The sequence below is a fragment of the Saccopteryx leptura genome, chromosome 5 (genome assembly GCF_036850995.1).
Source record: "Saccopteryx leptura isolate mSacLep1 chromosome 5, mSacLep1_pri_phased_curated, whole genome shotgun sequence".
In the NCBI taxonomy this organism is placed as follows: Eukaryota; Metazoa; Chordata; class Mammalia; order Chiroptera; family Emballonuridae; genus Saccopteryx; species Saccopteryx leptura.
In genome coordinates, this window is record NC_089507.1 from 96,144,515 (window position 1) to 96,161,503 (window position 16,989).

The 16,989-nt window shown below is 48.4% G+C and overlaps 1 protein-coding gene across 4 annotated transcripts in view; it reads right to left on the bottom strand.

The window, feature by feature from the left end:
* Positions 1-16,989, bottom strand: part of DIP2C (disco interacting protein 2 homolog C) — a 471,590-nt gene that overhangs the window by 5,539 nt on the left and 449,062 nt on the right. For all 4 annotated transcript variants that reach the window (XM_066387148.1, XM_066387147.1, XM_066387146.1 and 1 more), the window contains 4 exons: positions 10,248-10,305; positions 6,306-6,380; positions 3,819-3,993; positions 1,880-2,003 (listed from right to left, as the gene is read on the bottom strand). In XM_066387148.1, coding sequence (XP_066243245.1) covers positions 1,880-2,003; positions 3,819-3,993; positions 6,306-6,380; positions 10,248-10,305 — 432 coding nt within the window. The remainder of the gene's footprint in view (positions 1-1,879; positions 2,004-3,818; positions 3,994-6,305; positions 6,381-10,247; positions 10,306-16,989) is intronic.

The window sequence follows — 16,989 nt, forward strand, 5'->3', positions numbered from 1 at the left end:
TAAAATGAAAGTTTGTCTTAGAAAGAAAAGCATCTTTTGGTTAGTATGACAAATATATACATTAAATGAAAGGAAAACAGCGGAGGATGTGCATAACAGCTCTGTCTGGATCTGCACTGCGACAGTGTGTAACCCTAGGTGTGCTGGTGCCAAATGCCCCAAATGCAGTCGTTGTGGCAGTAAAATATTGCTCTGCACAGCCCACATCGTCAGTCAGTGGTATCACAGATTGTATTTATATATATTATTGGTCTAGTTTTCATATGTAATTTGGTCTAGTTTTATCATGGCATTTGAAATTGGTGATGCAGCCTCAGGAATAGGCCGATTTGCACATTTAATGGAGGAGGGGCTTTGTAGGGAAGCCACGGCCTGGGCGCTGGTCACTTTCTGTGAGAGCTCTCCTAGGGGCTGGACACGTCAGCACAGGGACAGCTGCTGAGAAGGGAAAGGTCTGGTCAGCTAGACTACAGTGAAGTGGTCACATTACGTGACACAGGTGTCACATCCTTCCCCCTCAGTCTGGGCTGAGCGGCAGAGGCAGCGGGCAGGTGAGGGCCGGCTGCGGGGGGAGAGCCGCAACGGGCAGTGTGTGCCGGGCAGTCTCCAGGGAGTGAGGCCCCTCCTAACGGGACCACCTACGCTTCTCTCCTCTGGCCACCTGTGAACACAGGTCAGCGGAGGCCAAGCCCACTGGGTGAGGCCATACGGCAGGTGACAACAGCAACACTTAGTTTAAAAGAAACCAGAATCGTGGACTAGAAACACATGAGGGGCATCGGGGAGCCCCATGCCACAGCCTTTTAAGGTGGAAACAGTCCTTTTGCAACTAGAGAGAAATGCTGGAGGGAGGCAACACAAGTGAGTGTAGACTACTGTTCTAGAAATACAGAAGAGGAAGGCTGTAACCAATAGTCCCCGCTATGGAGATGGGCACTGAGTGGGCCTGGCGGTTTCTGAGGGCAGCTTTGTGTCAGGGCCAGCGGGGCGATGTGTCTGAACCACGGACCTCCCCTGGGTATGCGAACACTCTCCTGTCTAATCTCTTCTATCTGCCAAGTCCTCTGTGTTCAGGTGCAGTGAACAGCAACAAACACCAGCTAACAAGAGGCATGAAAAACCTCAGACCAATCCACCCCACCAGAAAAAACTGCTGAGAGATTTGAGTGGCACCTTTTTTTGGGATTCCTGACCTGAACTGAGACCAACTTCACCAGGTCTGCCAGCTCAGGGGCAAGATGAATGAACAAACCTACAGCTAATGGTGCTAAGCCACTGTCCTTCCTTAAATGCCAGGTAAAGGCACTGAGCAACCTGAGAAACTGCAGTACTGGGCACCGTCCACACACTCCTCTTCTCACTGCCACCAAATGGCCAGGAGCCCAGCCTCTGGGATGCGAAACCCCAGGTCCCCAAGGGCCCACCCACCGGGGGCATCTGGGATGGTGACTTGTCACGGCTGGCTTCAGTTTTATTCAGGTAATTCTGTCTTTTCTCACATAACATCTTCTTACGTGTCACAATAACCTTTACAGTCCCCAAGCTGACAGTCACAAACGTTTTCTGTGCCTGTGTCTGTATGTAGTCTATTTTTCTCCAACATTATGCTTTTGTAAATTAAAATCTAAGTAAACAAATCGCTTCTTGGCCTTTTGGCAAAGATCAAGTGTAAAATCTAAGTGAATGACAATTTGGACTACTGGAAGACACTACCCAGCCATTCCCAGGTCATTCCCAGGAAATGGGCAATATACCAGCTTGCTGCTGTGTTATTAGCCCCAAAAAGTAAAATGTATAGTCCAAAGCTCAGACATAACCACACCATTCCCGAGGCTGCACCAATTCTGTCCCTGCTCCTGGGTGTGGATGCCCCACTCACCACTCCGTGACGCTTTTGTGGGCTCTGATGACAGAGGTCTCGATGTCTATGGGGTGGTACCTCATCCCGCGCAGCTCCATGGCTTCGTCCAGGGCTCCCACCACATACAGGGCATCGTGGCGCTCTGTACGTGTAGGGAATGAAACGTGTGAGATTCACTGAAAAGCTGCTCAAACCACTTAAAAAAATTGAAAGGACTCCTGAATGAGAAAGAGATGCAAAGAAAAGGGGTGGCTCAGCTGGGACAGCTGCTCCCTCTGCTGGGGGAGCTCTCAGCCTGAGGCCCTCAGGAAAGGGCGGGGGCAGAAGCCCTAAGCCCACAGGGTAACATGCCCGCCCGTGCCAGGCCCTGGGGCAGCGTCTCCGGGGCAGCTTCTATCCCCCACCACACAAGCAATTCTAAATCCTCACAGCACCTCACACCATCTGGGCCCCAGCCTCACACTGCCTCCTATGTGATGAGGTTAGGACACACCACAGCAGAGTTCAACCCAGTTCCCTCTGATGCTATCACATGAGGTCTTAATTCTGCTTTTATTCCAGATCTGAGTTTCTGATCATGTGCATGAACAGAGATTTCCTGAGCTCCTATGACTGTTACATTTGTTCTCATCAGCACTGCAAATCTTGGGATAAGGACAAGTTGATCTATCTTCCCTTAAAAATAAGAGATGTTCTTTCTTTTTTTTTTTTTTTTTGTATTTTTCTGAAGCTGGAAACAGGGAGAGACAGTCAGACAGACTCCCGCATGCGCCCGACCGGGATCCACCCGGCACGCCCACCAAGGGTGACGCTCTGCCCACCAGGGGGCGATGCTCTGCCCCTCCGGGGCATCGCTCTGCTGCGACCAGAGCCACTCTAGCACCTGGGGCAGAGGCCAAGGAGCCATCCCCAGCGCCTGGGCCATCTTTGCTCCAATGGAGCCTCGGCTGCGGGAAGGGAAGAGAGAGACAGAGAGGAAGGAGGGGGGTGGTGGAGAAGCAAATGGGCGCTTCTCCTATGTGCCCTGGCCGGGAATCAAACCCGGGCCCCCTTCACGCCAGGCCGACACTCTACCGCTGAGCCAACCGGCCAGGGCCAAGAGATGTTCTTAATCTTCAGGGTAGCAAGTATATTAGGGCAGATTTGAAGAGGTGACCCATGTATAAAACACTAGAACATAAATCTTTTTCAAATTAAGTAAAATGAAATGGAGACATTTACAGTGGCTTCTGACCATGACCTGAAGGGGGAAGAGAGAAAGGGGGCTCCCGGCTGCTCAGCCCCTACTTCCACAGGATTGGACCTGCCACACTTTTTGGAAGGTCTGCATCACCACCGACCTTCTAACCTGAGCTCTTTCCAGGAACCTGAGAGAGTACCCTCTAATAAAACAGTCTAAGATTTTTTTTTTCTTTTTTTTTTTTTTGTGACAGAGACAGAGAGACAGATATAGGGACAGACAGATAGGAAGGGAGAGAGAAGAGAACCATCAATTCTTTGTTGAAGCTCCTTAGTTGTTCATTGTTTGCTTTCTCATATGTGCCTTGACCGGGGGGCTACAGCAGACCGAGTGACTCCTTGCTCAAGCCAGGGACGCCCCCACTCAAGCTGGTGAGCCTGCGCTCAAGCCAGACGAGTCCACGCTCAAGCCAACTACGTGGGGTTTTGATTTTGAACCTGGGTCCTCTGTGTTCCAGTCTGACGCTCTATCCACTGTGCCACCGCCAGGTCAGGCTATGATTTCCTTAAATTCAAATATGCTGCCAAAATGCTTTTGTACTTTTCCCCTAAATTTACACTAGTTTGGCCAGGTTAGCATAGCTCCTGCCAGGCAGGTGTGTCAAGAAGTCACAGTGACACCTAGAAACTCATGTCTTGGGTTTGGGAGTCCCAAATCTCAGCTAGGTTTTTAATAATTGGGGGACCTGGCTCTTTGTCCACCTGCCTAGGCTCTCACCTCCATTTGCGTCTGTGAGCTCAGTTCTCCGCAAGAACCCCAAATAGCCTGTTCGTGCCCAGATGGTCTGGGTGTCTCCAAAGCTTAATCTTGAGCTAAAGTGATCTGACTGGAGGGACTCATCTCCGTAAATGGTGAAGTAACCGCTGGCGTTGTGGGCGCTGTGCACCCAGATCTGAGGAAAGAGAGGAACTGGATAAGTCAACCAGTGGAAGCTGCAGGGACAGTGAAGGTGTCCCTGGGCTGCAAAGACAGATGATGCTGGTCTCACTCCGGTTTCTGGGGAGACCGAGAAGCCACAGCGTTTACTGACATACAGGTGCATGGCAAGCCTGCAGCTCTGCGAACAACTGTACCATCCACACATTGAGAAGTCTATAAAAGCAGGTTGATTGAGGGTTTTAAAAATAAACACATCAAATGAGCAAAGTTGTACCAGTATTTTTGTATTTATTAAAATTTATTTTATTTTATTAAAATATTTTTTTAAATTTATTGATTTTAGAATGAGGGGGAACGGGAGAGAGACAGAAGCTTCAATCTGTTTCTGTAGATGCTCTGGACCAAGGATAAACCAGCAACCTCCACATGGTGACAAGGCTCTAACCAACTGAGCTACCCAGCCAGGATATGTACTGACTCTAACTTAATGATTGTTTCCAAAAACCAATCTGGAACAATGTTAAAAAGTTTTATGACTTATTTTTCCCCTTTCATCCAGTTTGTACACTGTTGGAAATACATTGCAGTCAAATAACACAAAACATAAACTCTAAGAGGGAAAACTTCTAGCGTCAAAAAAGGGAAACACAAACACCTGTGTGTGTGCCATTTGGAAAACTGGAAAAAAATGTGCAAACTAAAAGTGATGAGCACATAGGTTATGTAGAACCATGAAAAACACTAGAGAAATTGTTACACCAATAAAATTCTAAAACATTCATACAATTGTATGCTATTATATCTGTACAATGACAAGAATCAAAGGAGCCAGGGTGTTTATAGTAAAGACATTCTGGGCTTGGCTGGTTCCATGATCTTATTTACACTGAAAACAGTCATGTTTCCTGAAGTCAGAAACACTGTCATGTTCATACTGTGTCCTCAGATCCCAGGACAGTGCCTGGCACACAGTAGGCACTCGAGTGACCATTATCTGCCGAACAGAGAAAGGAGGCACGCCATCTGAGGTGGGTAATGGAAACTGTGCTTGCTCTATTCTCTACCATTTCCTACCAAGACTTCCTTCCTAAGACACATGCCCACCAAGAACATCGCACTGGCATGGGTTCTCCACTGCAGCACACCACTCCCAGGCCCAAGCAAGGCCGCACCAAGAGGGGAGCACCAACAGGGGCCCTCTCTAGGTGTCTGAGACAGCAGTCTCTACAACACAATTTCATTTCTACAAATGGAGTAGAAGGAACTTCCTAAATAATATCTGTACAGAATTGTCATCTCAGTTTTAATCTTTACATATGATTGAGAGGTTTGAGTGAGGGTAAAAAAAAATAGCCTAAGAAGAAGAGGAATTTGGGGAGTCAGCCATAGTTAGGACTCACTCACTGTCACTCATTCATTTATAATGTGTAAATGGGTCACTACCACTGTGAGCTGCTCAGGAAAAGTGGTGGTCATGGTGTTTTTAGTAAGATTTCAGCCACAGCAGCAGGTCTGTGTGCAGCTGGAGCCCTTCCACAAGGAGAGAAAGCGGACGATACAGGCAGGTGACACCAGCAGCATGGGTGTCCTTGCTGGGCTGGAAGGGGCTTGACTCAGTGCTCTAGCAGGCTTAGCCTTGCAGAGAACCAGGAGGGAAGGACTTGCCTCTGTGATGCAGAGGGCCTTTTCTGATGCCCTTGACTTCCTCCTTAGAAGAAGCTTGTCACAAGAAAAGTATAAAGTGTCACACTGACACTCTGATGGAAAGAAACCACTTCATTCTTCTAACCGGTTTGCTGGCATTTGTAGGTACTGCTGCGACTCTAGGCTGTAGGTGACGTCCTCTGTATGCTTTTCTATTGCTTTCCTAATGAAGGTGGGCACGCGGAAAACAAATGCACGGGCTAAGAAATGAGGAAACACAGTTTACAAAGCTTTCTCTTCTCGAAATTCTTTGAAGAGGACTTAACCCACTTCCTTAAGGAAGTCCAACTTTGTAATCCTGAACGTTCATGGATTCACTTAAGCAATAAAGCTCAGCTCAAGTTCTTTTCCAGCCAGTCAGCTGTGACTTACCCAATGTGTACTGTGCACTGTGCTCAGAGGCAGAGAGCAGTGCTTACTGGTGTCCAGGAGAACAGGTTTACAGCAGAAGAATAAATTTGATCTCAGGGGGTACATCACCTAGGTGACACCCCGTACTCACCTCACCCTCATCCAGGGTGATACTGTGTACTCACTTTATCCGGGTGGACACCCCATAACTCACCTTATCCAGATAGATACCCTGCACTCACCTTACCAGGTGGACACCTCATAACTCACCTCACCCAGGTGTGAGTCTCCCAACGGTCCTTTTGTTTCTGGATTGGCAATTATGATCCTAACCCCCGGAAGTATCTATGTGGGAAAGAAGAACATCCTTGTCAGTAAACAGATAGGTAGATACTACACAGCAATCAACCTTGATCTTGCCTTCATTCCACATTCCTATTTTCCTTTCTAAAATCATTTGGAAAGTGGTATGGCTTTAAATCAAAATTATGTACCACAGAATTATGTAACTGTAGCGTAACAGTCGCATTTCATTGTAATTATTACTATAATGATAGAGCCTATGTAGAAGTGATCCTAAAATTAAGAATTTGAACAAAAACATGATAAAGACTATAATTTAACACAGCCTGATGCTTTCAAATGTGGATGAAAATGTGCTTCTATGGAGTATAACGGCACAGGGTGATCTGACCATAAATTCCTAACTGGGCAGGTTTTGGTGGGTGGTCATGCCTCAGGCATATAGTTTCTTTAGTAAAAGATTTATCTTTGCCTTAAGAGAGCCTTGTCCTTGTGCATCTAGGTTAATATACTATACCTTTGAAATAAGTGTAACCACCCTCAAGAGAGCACACAGTCTTGAGACCTATCCCAGGATCAATCCCTGCACTGTTTTCTCCCACCCTCACATAAGGCTCTTAGGTTTACTTCTTGATTCCAAATGCAGAAAAGAAACTGCAAACTGTCACTATGGAGCATTTGAGATTTTGCTTCACAGCAACTGTCATCAGTTTTGACTCAAATAAACTCTTTTTTTTTTTGTATTTTTCTGAAGCTGGAAACAGGGAGAGACAGTCAGACAGACTCCCGCATGCGCCCGACCGGGATCCACCCGGCACGCCCACCAGGGGCGACGCTCTGCCCACCAGGGGGCGATGCTCTGCCCACCAGGGGGCGATGCTCTGCCCCTCCGGGGCGTCGCTCTGCCGTGACCAGAGCCACTCTAGCGCCTGGGGCAGAGGCCAAGGAGCCATCCCCAGCGCCCGGCCATCTTTGCTCCAATGGAGCCTCGGCTGCGGGAGGGAGAGAGAGAGACAGAGAGGAAGGAGGGGGGGGTGGAGAAGCAAATGGGCGCTTCTCCTATGTGCCCTGGCCGGGAATCGAACCCGGGTCCCCCGCATGCCAGGCCGACGCTCTACCGCTGAGCCAACCGGCCAGGGCCTAAACTCTTTTCTTTTAAAATTTACTTTTTGGGAGAGAGAGGGGGAGACAGAAACATCGATCTGTGCCTGTATGTGCCCTGACCGGGAATCAAACCCACAACCTTAGTATATTGGGATGATGCTCTAACTAACCGAGTTATCTGGCCAGGGCAGACTCAGATAAACTCTTAGAGAAATTCTGTACAAGTTTGGATGTTTCTTGCATGGGCACAAAATAGGAGTTTTAAGTTATTTCAATTAATATTTTAAGATTTTATTTATTGATTGAGAGAGACAAGGAGAGAGATAAACATCAATTTGTTGTTCTTCCACCCATTTATTTATTTTTTATTTTTTGTGATAGAGACATAGAGAGAGTCAGAGAGAGGGACAGACATAGAGGAAGGGAGAGAGATAAGAAGCATCAATTCTTCGTTGCAGCACTTTAATTGTCCAATGATTGCTTTCTAATATGTGCCTTAACCAGGAGCTCAAGCAGAGTAAGTGACTCCCTTGAGCCCAGTGACCTCGGGCTTCAAGCCAGCGACCTTGGGGTCATGTCTATGATCCCACACTCAAGCCAGCGAGCCCACCGAACCTGGGTCCTCCGCATCCCAGTCCAACACTCTATCCACTGAGCCACTGCCTGGTCAGGCTCCACCCATTAATGACTTCATGGTTGATTCTTGTATGTATGTGCTTTGACCGAGGATCAAATCTGCAATCTTGACATATTGGTATGATGGCCTGGGCCTCAATCAAATTCTTTTCAATTATATTTAATATTACATCACATATCATGTCACGTGAGCATGACTGAAAGGCAATGCATACAGTAGACACTGAATTAAAGAAGTCAGGGATAAAGTTTAGACATGAGTGTGAACTAAAAAATACGGTAGGGGTGGCCAAACCATTTAGTGGAAAGCCACTTTTGTGGCGCCCAGATGTAGGAGATGGGTGTCACTGCTTTTACACACTCTGGGGTATTGTGACTGGAATACCTATATGGCTTCCCATCTCTTCTCCATACGCTTTCATTTTTTCTCCTGCAGGTAAATATATTTTATTATAATGTCAAATATGCATTTCCTTCTTATAGAAGTTTAGCTTAGAAATGTTTTGAATGCCAGTGAAACCACTCACTTAAGTAAGGAAGCAAAAACTGATTCTGTAAATTGAGAAGACAGCCTGTCTCAGTTCAGCTAAGTCACGCAGATCTGTGGTCAAAGCTCTGGGGACAGCTGTCCTGCACCTCAAGTCTTAAGTGCGCGTGGCAGCTCGGGTCAACAGTCCACCGGGCTGCATGGCTGGGTGGGCAGCACTGCTTCCTCTGGTTAGAATCAACTTATAAAAAGTGCAGAAGTGCCTGACCAGGCGGTGGCGCAGTGGATAGAGCGTCGGACTGGGATGCGGAAAACCCAGGTTCGAGACCCCGAGGTCACCAGCTTGAGTGCGGGCTCATCTGGTTTGAGCAAGGCTCACCAGCTTGGACCCAAGGTCGCTGGCTCGAGCAAGGGGTTACTCGGTCTGCTGAAGGCCCGCAGTCAAGGCACATATGAGAAAGCAATCAATGAACAACTAAGGTGTTGCAATGCGCAATGAAAAACTAATGATTGATGCTTCTCATCTTTCTCTGTTCCTGTCAGTCTGTCCCTGTCTATCCCTCTCTCTGACTCACTCTCTGTCTCTGTAAAAAAAAAATAAAAATAAACAAAAATAAAAAAAATGCAGAAATAAAGTAAGATGTTTTCAGAATTAGGTGGAGAAGAGATCTAACAATTGGAGCCAAAAAGAAAAGATCTTCATTTAGGTGTAAATAAGTTTCTTATTCTTTACTTATATTGATATAAGAAACATAACCACGGTGGCCAGAACATAGATAATGATAATCATTTTTGTCTACGTCCATAGTAATCAATATCCCAGTTGTTAGCTAAGCCCAAAGATATTCAGTACCAGTATAATATTCTCAGCCTTTCTTTCAGCTGGGTGTTACTATGACCATGTTCTGGTTAATAGTTTTTAAGAGTAAGGAAGCTTCCTTCAGGTCTGCACCATTCATCTCCTTTTACTGTTTCTCCTGCTGCTGCTGCTGCAATGTGGGAATGATGACTGGAGTTGCAGCACCCACTACAGGCCCTGAGGTGCCCTTGGGCATGTAGTCTACGCATGCGGAACAAAAGTGCTGCGGCCCCTAGGGTTCCATGGTTTATTTTTTTTGTATTTTCCGAAGTGAGAAGGGGGGGGCAGGCAGACAGACTCCCACATGCGCCTGACCAGGATCCACCGGCATCCCCACCAGGGGGCGATGCTGTGCCCATCTAGGGCGTTACTCTACTGCAACCAGAGCCACTCTAGCGCCTGAGGCAGAGGCCATGGAGCCATCCTCAGCACCCGGGTCAAGTTTGCTCCAATGGAGCCTTAGCTGCAGGAGGGGAAGAGAGAGACAGAGAGGAAAGGAAGGGGGAAGGGTGGAGAAGCAGATGGGTGCTTCTCCTGTGTGCCCTGGCCAGGAATTGAACCTGGGACTTCCACATGCCAGGCCAACGCTCTACTGCTGAGCCAACTGGCCAGGGCCATGGTTTCTTTTACGTGAGAGAAAAAATGAAGCTCCTTAAAAACACTTATTTTGAGTTTCTGTACTCATGGCCAAACCCAGCCTTATATGTTACCTTTAAGAAAACTTTTTGAAAAAAAAATTCTATAAAATATGTTTCTTAAAATTTCAAAGCTCATACACTAAGGCTCATACACAGAAATAAATATTTCTTCTTTTAATACTTACTTTTCCTGATTCCATAAGCGGCAAGCTGTGAGGGGATCCTCTTTCCACTAAACGGACTCTACAAGGAGAAACAGAAGGTATCGTTGAGCTTTTCCTGTATCATGGTTCCCTTTGTTCACATTCAGTACTTGGCCAATACCTGGCACGTAGAGGGGGAACACGAACTCTGTTAGTGTGCATTACCCAATGTGCAGATAGGTTAGGTCAAAGAAGAAGTGACCCAATAGAAGACTGCCATTGAGCTCTGGTGGAAAGTGGTAGGAGCCACCCACCCAGGCCACAGGGAACAGAGATGAAGCCCTATTTCCCAAACTTGCAAAATAATTGGAAACATTATTCTGCATTAAACCAGGAGTCAACTCAGCACTTGCAGAAAAGAAAAAGAGTAAGGATTAACTGCATCTCTGAAAGAGCTGCCAACCACCAACGACAGCTGGTCCTGAGGCACTCATGGCTCCGTCCACAATGGCCATAGGCAGGGCCCAGGTTGGCAGCAGAATCTACTGTCTGCACAAGGTACATCTGAGCCAAGAGGAGAGGACTGGCCAACTCAAACAGCAAAACCTCCCTTGAGAAAAGAAACTCTTCAATTAAAAAGGTATTTCATGATAATTTAATCTTAAGACCCCAGGGAACATTAGTGCCTGTCACAACCATAGTTGGCTAAGTCCTTCCTAGAAGTGGTATGGAGATCTTCATACAACATCAGGGTGATTAACTCTTTCACGGACTGGCACAACATTCCTGGTGGACTGGCATCAGCCTGCGGACCGGCACTTGAAAACCACTGGGCATGGCCCTGGCCGGCTGGCTCAGTGGTAGAGCGTTGGCCTGGCGTGCAGAAGTCCTGGGTTCGATTCCCGGCCAGGGCACACAGGAGAGGCGCCCATCTGCTTCTCCACCCCTCCTCCTCTCCTTCCTCTCTGTCTCTCTCTTCCCCTCCTGCAGCCGAGGCTCCACTGGAGCAAAAGATGGCCCGGGCGCTGGGGATGGCTCCTTGGCCTCTGCCCCAGGCGCTGGAGTGGCTCTGGTCGCGGCAGAGCGTCGCCCCCTGGTGGGCGTGCCAGGTGGATCCCAGTTGGGCGCATGCGGGGGAGTCTGTCTGACTGTCTCTACTCGTTTCCAGCTTCAGAAAAATACAAAAAAAAAACAAACAAAAAAAACACAAAAACCACTGGGCATGGCCAGGAGACCACTCACTGAAGGAGAACTGAGAATTTGTCTTATTTCCTCATTTAAAAAAATATTTTTTTAGATTTTATTCATTTTTATAGAGAAAGGAGAGAGAGAGAAAAAGAGAGAGAGAGAGAGAGAGAGAGAGAGAGAAGGGAGGAGGAGTAGGAAGCATCAACTCCCATATGTGCCTTGACCAGGCAAGCCCAGGGCCCCAAACCGGTGACCTCAGCGTTCCAGGTCGATGCTTCATCCACCGCGCCACCACAGGTCAGCCTTATTCCCTCATATCGGTCCAGCACAGTCCAGGGCTTGAGACCTGGCTGGGTCAACATAGGGTCCTGCTGCTGCCTAGCCCGGCCTCTGTGTGGTGGGGCTGCTGCTCTGGGTGGGGGAAGCTGGCCTGCAGCAGGGCGGGACGTCCTACAGGCCCAGGTTATTGAGCCGGGGAGAAAGACTCTCAGCCAAAACAGGGCTGTTTTGGACAAGCTTCCTCTCTGCTGCTGTCCACTCAGAGCTACCATTATTGCAGGGTGTCAGAGCCCCTGCCAGGCATTCTGGACACGCAAGGCAACTCTAGCAGTGGCATTGTGACTGGGATGATTTCAGAGAGGGCACCTTGTTTAAAACACTGCCTGAGACACTATGGACTCCATGACTGGTGCCCAGGACGTCCACGGCGGTTCCTTCTCTCCCTCCCCACAGGTTTCTGCCTGGCCTGTGCTGGCCCAGTACGAGGGGATAAGACAAAGGCTCAGTTCTCCTTCAGTGAGTGGGGCTCCTGGCCATGCCCACAATACACACGTCTGCCTGTCGGCCCAGCAGGCTTCCTCTGTCCTCTTACTGCTTTCAGAGTTTATCTTGTCTCCTGTCCTTCCCTATATGACATTCGGCCTCCAGGGAAGGAAGAGAGATGGCACCTCAGCTGGGGTCTCAGCTGAAATGTGGACAAGAGAAGGATCTTCATAGAGAATTTCTTTGGTCAGTATGACAATGGTGTTGAAACAGATGCTGGAATCACTCAAGTTGGTCTTGAATGGAAGAGCTGGAGATCCTTGCGGCAAATGCCACATGGACTGTCCTTCATCCACATGAACAGAAACACAGCAAAAAGAAAATGAACACCTCTCCTAGCCTGACTGGTGGTGGCGCAGTGCAGAGTGTCAGCCTGGGATGCTCAGGTCCCAGGTGTGAAACCCTCAGTCTCTGGCTTGAGCATGGGCTCACCAGCTTGTATGTGAAATCATTGACAGGACCCCATGGTCACTGGCTTGAGCCCACAGGTCACTGGCTTGCAAGAGGTCACTGGTTTGGCTGGAGCCACCCGTGTCAAGGCAAATATGAGAAGCAATCAATGAACAACTAAGGTGCTGCAACTACAAGTTCATGCTTCTCATCTTCTTTCCTTCCTGTGTCTGCCTGCCTTGCTAAATAAATAAATAAAAGAAATACCTCTTCTAGAAAAAGGCAAACATCTCCTGAAAGGGCTGGGGCTGGGAGGCACTTTGCAACTAACGTTTGGAAGGGCTGGGAGTGAGGAGGGCAGCAGCTTGGACCGCATGGCCGGGGAAGCCCGACCTCAGGCTGGGAGAGCACTGGGCACAAGGGCGGGCTGCTGGCAAGTCCAAGGAGCTCCAGACACAAGGTGCCCACACGGTGTCTCAGCCGAATGAGCGGTGAGGGGTGTGGCACTGTCACTAGCATTGCTCAGTCCCAACAGTCTGCAAGGTTAGAACCAAGCTACCTGCATGGACGGGAGGCTGAAGCTGCCTGCAGCCCCGGGCCAGACTGCGAGGACAGAGGGGGCTGCACAAGGGAGGGAGAGACACATGGGGGGGCACAAAGCCCCTCTGCTACTTGTGAGTGAGAGGGCGTGGCTCCAACCTGCATTGAAGGCGCCTTGACCCAGCCAGTGGACTGCGGTAAAGCACTAAAAGAAACTGTCTTCAAAGCAGTTACGGCCAAGACTGAGACGGGAACAGAGGCCCGCTCTGGATACTCAGGCTAATCTGGCAGATTCTGCTTCCAACAATTCAGTCCCATGACTGGGATCTCGCTGCCCCATGCCCCATGCTGGCCTAGCTGGCTGCAGAAGGGGCCCCTCCACAGGCTGAAGTTTAGGTCACTCAGTACCTTTGCTTCTCCTGTCAGCCTCCTATCGGCAGTGCTAGCGTCTGAATGAAGCCTCAGGTCTGGCCTGTCTCATCCCATCCGTGATGTTTTCAACTCAAGTACAAACCCTGGACATCAGAAAACATGTTTTTCCATGTGGGCTGTTCCTGTGGACTTGATGTTTAGGCTTCCGCTATACTGAATAGCAAGATGGAAAGTTGGCATGGAGAGATATGCCATTTGTTATACAGTCCCTCACCGTGCTGTCCCTGAACTGCTCCCACCCTGACCCACATTTCCCCTTGAAATGCTGTGATGCTGTAGCCGGCATAGCAATACCGAGGGATGTCACAGGCATTTCTGCGAGGGCTTCCTTACCATCAGGGCATGCTTAGCTTTGCACGACAGGGTGGGGGTGCCACCACAGTCTCACCTTCTCTCCAGCACTCAACACCCACTGGCCACCAGGACTCTTGCCAAAAGGAGACTAGTGCTTTCACCTCCCCAGGATGGGCCTACGTGCTGACACTGCCCAGTGTGGCCTACTGTCACCCACTGGCAGGGCATCTGTCATACCCCTGGCTCTGGAGACACATTACAATTGAGAATCACACTCTCTACCTGCTGGCCACGCTGCTGCTCAGCCTGGGTACCCCGTGTTCTCTCCTGACCTGAGGACCAGTGTGCCTCTAGTAGCCACAACCCCCACAGCTACACCAGACGTAGACCTAGCATCACACTAGGGACAGTAGAGGCAGGACCAAAAACAGTCTGCTTGTGCACACCAAGCTTCTCTGCAGCCACGGACAAGCTGCTAGAATAATATCAACCGAGATCTTTTTTTTTTTTTTTTTTTTAGTGAGAGAGACAAGACAGACAGGAAGGGAGAGAGATGAGAAGCATCAACTCGTTGTTGCGGCACTTCAGTTGTTGATTGATTTCTCTCTCATATGTGCCTTGACCGGAGGGCTCCAGCTGAACCAGTGACCCCTTGCTCAGGCTAGCGACTTTGGGCTTCAAGTCAGCAACCCCGTGCTAAAGCTGGTGAACCCATGCTCAAGCCAGATGAGCTAGCACTCAAGCCGTCAACCTCAGAGTTTCACACCTGGGTCCTCAGTGTTCCAGGTCGATGCTCTATCCACTGTGCCACTGCCTGGTCAAGCCCAGCCGAGACTTTTAATTAAACATTAAACACATCTTCTTACAAAAACAACTTGGGGCATTTAATAGAGCCAGTACAATATAAGACCATTTGAACAAAAAGTTTTTTTAGAATCCCCAAAGCAGGGATATAGTTCAACATTCAAAAAACTTGAATTAGTTAATGTAGATTCTGTTATTGGATTTAGTGAATGCCCGGCTTACTGGCCACTAAGGCAAAGACAATTAGACAGGTTTTACTGTCCAAGTTTGGATTTTAACTCATTATTTCCTTTGCTGCTAGTGAAGCATATAAGAGAGGATCATTAGAGCTACAAGAAAAAGAAAGTATTTAACTATAATAGACATCACTTTTGCACATCAACAACAGTAGCAAGACAATACCACACAAAGAAAGGATGATTATTGCTAAAAGAGGATTTCCCCTGGAGCCACCACTTAGTAAGAGGACCATGGGGGCCAGCCCAGGGTGATGCCACAAAGCAACCCCACACCAGGTAAAATCATCCTAAAACAAGGGATGACAAGACGGTACATCTAACATAACAGCAATGTCCAAACAAAATATCCAAGCACATTGGGAGCCTTTTCTCATATAAAATTACAAATCTAACATGCCCTTCTTTCCACCTCCCCTCCCCAAAGCTGGACTTTTGTCAGTCTTTTTCCTTGTCTTTCCTCAGGATGAATGGAGTTCTGCATCTTTTTCTCATTGCTGGGGTGTGTTTGTGGATGCCTTGATTGGCGGTGTGGCTGAGCGCTATGAAGGTCCAATCTACTCTCTCCTGGTTTCTGTCTCCTACATGTGCAGGGCCCCACTCCAGGGCCTGCTGGCCAGATGGTTTTCAGATTCCACAACTGCTCAGATTTCTCAGTGCTAGTCTTGAGCAAAGGAAACATGTCAACTGAAGTCTTCATCAAATTCATTAGTATTTTTATAGCAACACTGACATAAATTGTTTAAGTTTCCTATCCATACATAACCATTTTTTTGTGGGGGGGTTTGGATTTTTCTGAAGTTAGAAGCGGGGAGGCAGTCAGACAGACTCCTGAATGCGCCTGACTGGGATCCACCTGGCATGCCCACCAGGAGTCAATGCTCTGCCCATCTGGGGAGTAGCTCCGTTGAGGCCAAAGCCATTCCAGTGCCTGAGGCGGAGGTCATGGAGCCATCGTCAGTGCCTGAGCCAACTTTGCTCCCATGGAGCCTTGGCTGCAGAAGGGGAAGAGAGAGAGAGAAAGGAGAGGGGGAAGGGTGGAGAAGCAGATGGGCACTTCTCCTGTGTGCCCTGGCTGGGAATTGAACTTGGGACTTCCACATGCCAGGCCCACGCTCTACCTCTGAGCCAACTGGCCAGGGCCCATATATAAGGGTTTTTTTTTTTTTTTACAGAGATAGAGAGTCAGAGAGAGGGATAGACAGGGACAGACAGACAGGAACGGAGAGATGAGAAGCATCGATCATTTGTTTCTTGTTGCACATTGTGACACCTCCGTTGTTCATTGATTGCTTTCTTATATGTGCCTTGACCGCAGGCCTTCAGCAGACCGAGTAACTCCTTGCTTGAGCCAGCGACCTTGGGCTCAAGCTGGTGAGCTCTTTTGCTCAAACCAGATGAGCACGCGCTCAAGCTGGTGACCTCGGGGTCTCGAACCTGGGTCTTCCGCATCCCAGTCTGACACTCTATCCACTGCACCACCGCCTGGTCAGGCCATACATAAGGTTTTGATAGAAAATTCACTTGCACTAAATTTAGAAAAAAACTGTTTAAGCCTCCTTGACTTTTTCTTTTAATTAATGAACTTTAGAGAAGTTTTAGATTCATATAAACTCAAAAGGACATATTCCTCACATCCCCAGCAATAGCCACAACCTCACAATACACAAACACCTTATGTTAGGATGTGTGTTTGTCACAGTCAATGAGTCAAAACCGGCATTTTACTGTTAACTCAAACCTACACTTCAGTGGTATCCCTCAGCCTGCGCCCAGGCTGCTCTGGACCGCACCACAGTCAGTCATCGCGTCTCCTCAGCTCCTCCTCAGCTCCTCTGGGTGGTGCCAGTGTCTCAGACTTTCCCTGTTTTTCATGACCTTGACAATTTGAGGAGATGAATGTTTTGTCCGATGTCTCTCAGTTGAGATTTATATTTATTTTTGTGGTTAGACTTCCGTTATGGGTTTTGGCGAAGCCCTTCCTGTCACAACTTGTCTAGGGCACAAATTCAGTGTGACTTACCACTGTCCACGCTAACCTTAACCTGCTGTGGAGGCCCTCTGTTTGTCAGGCATCA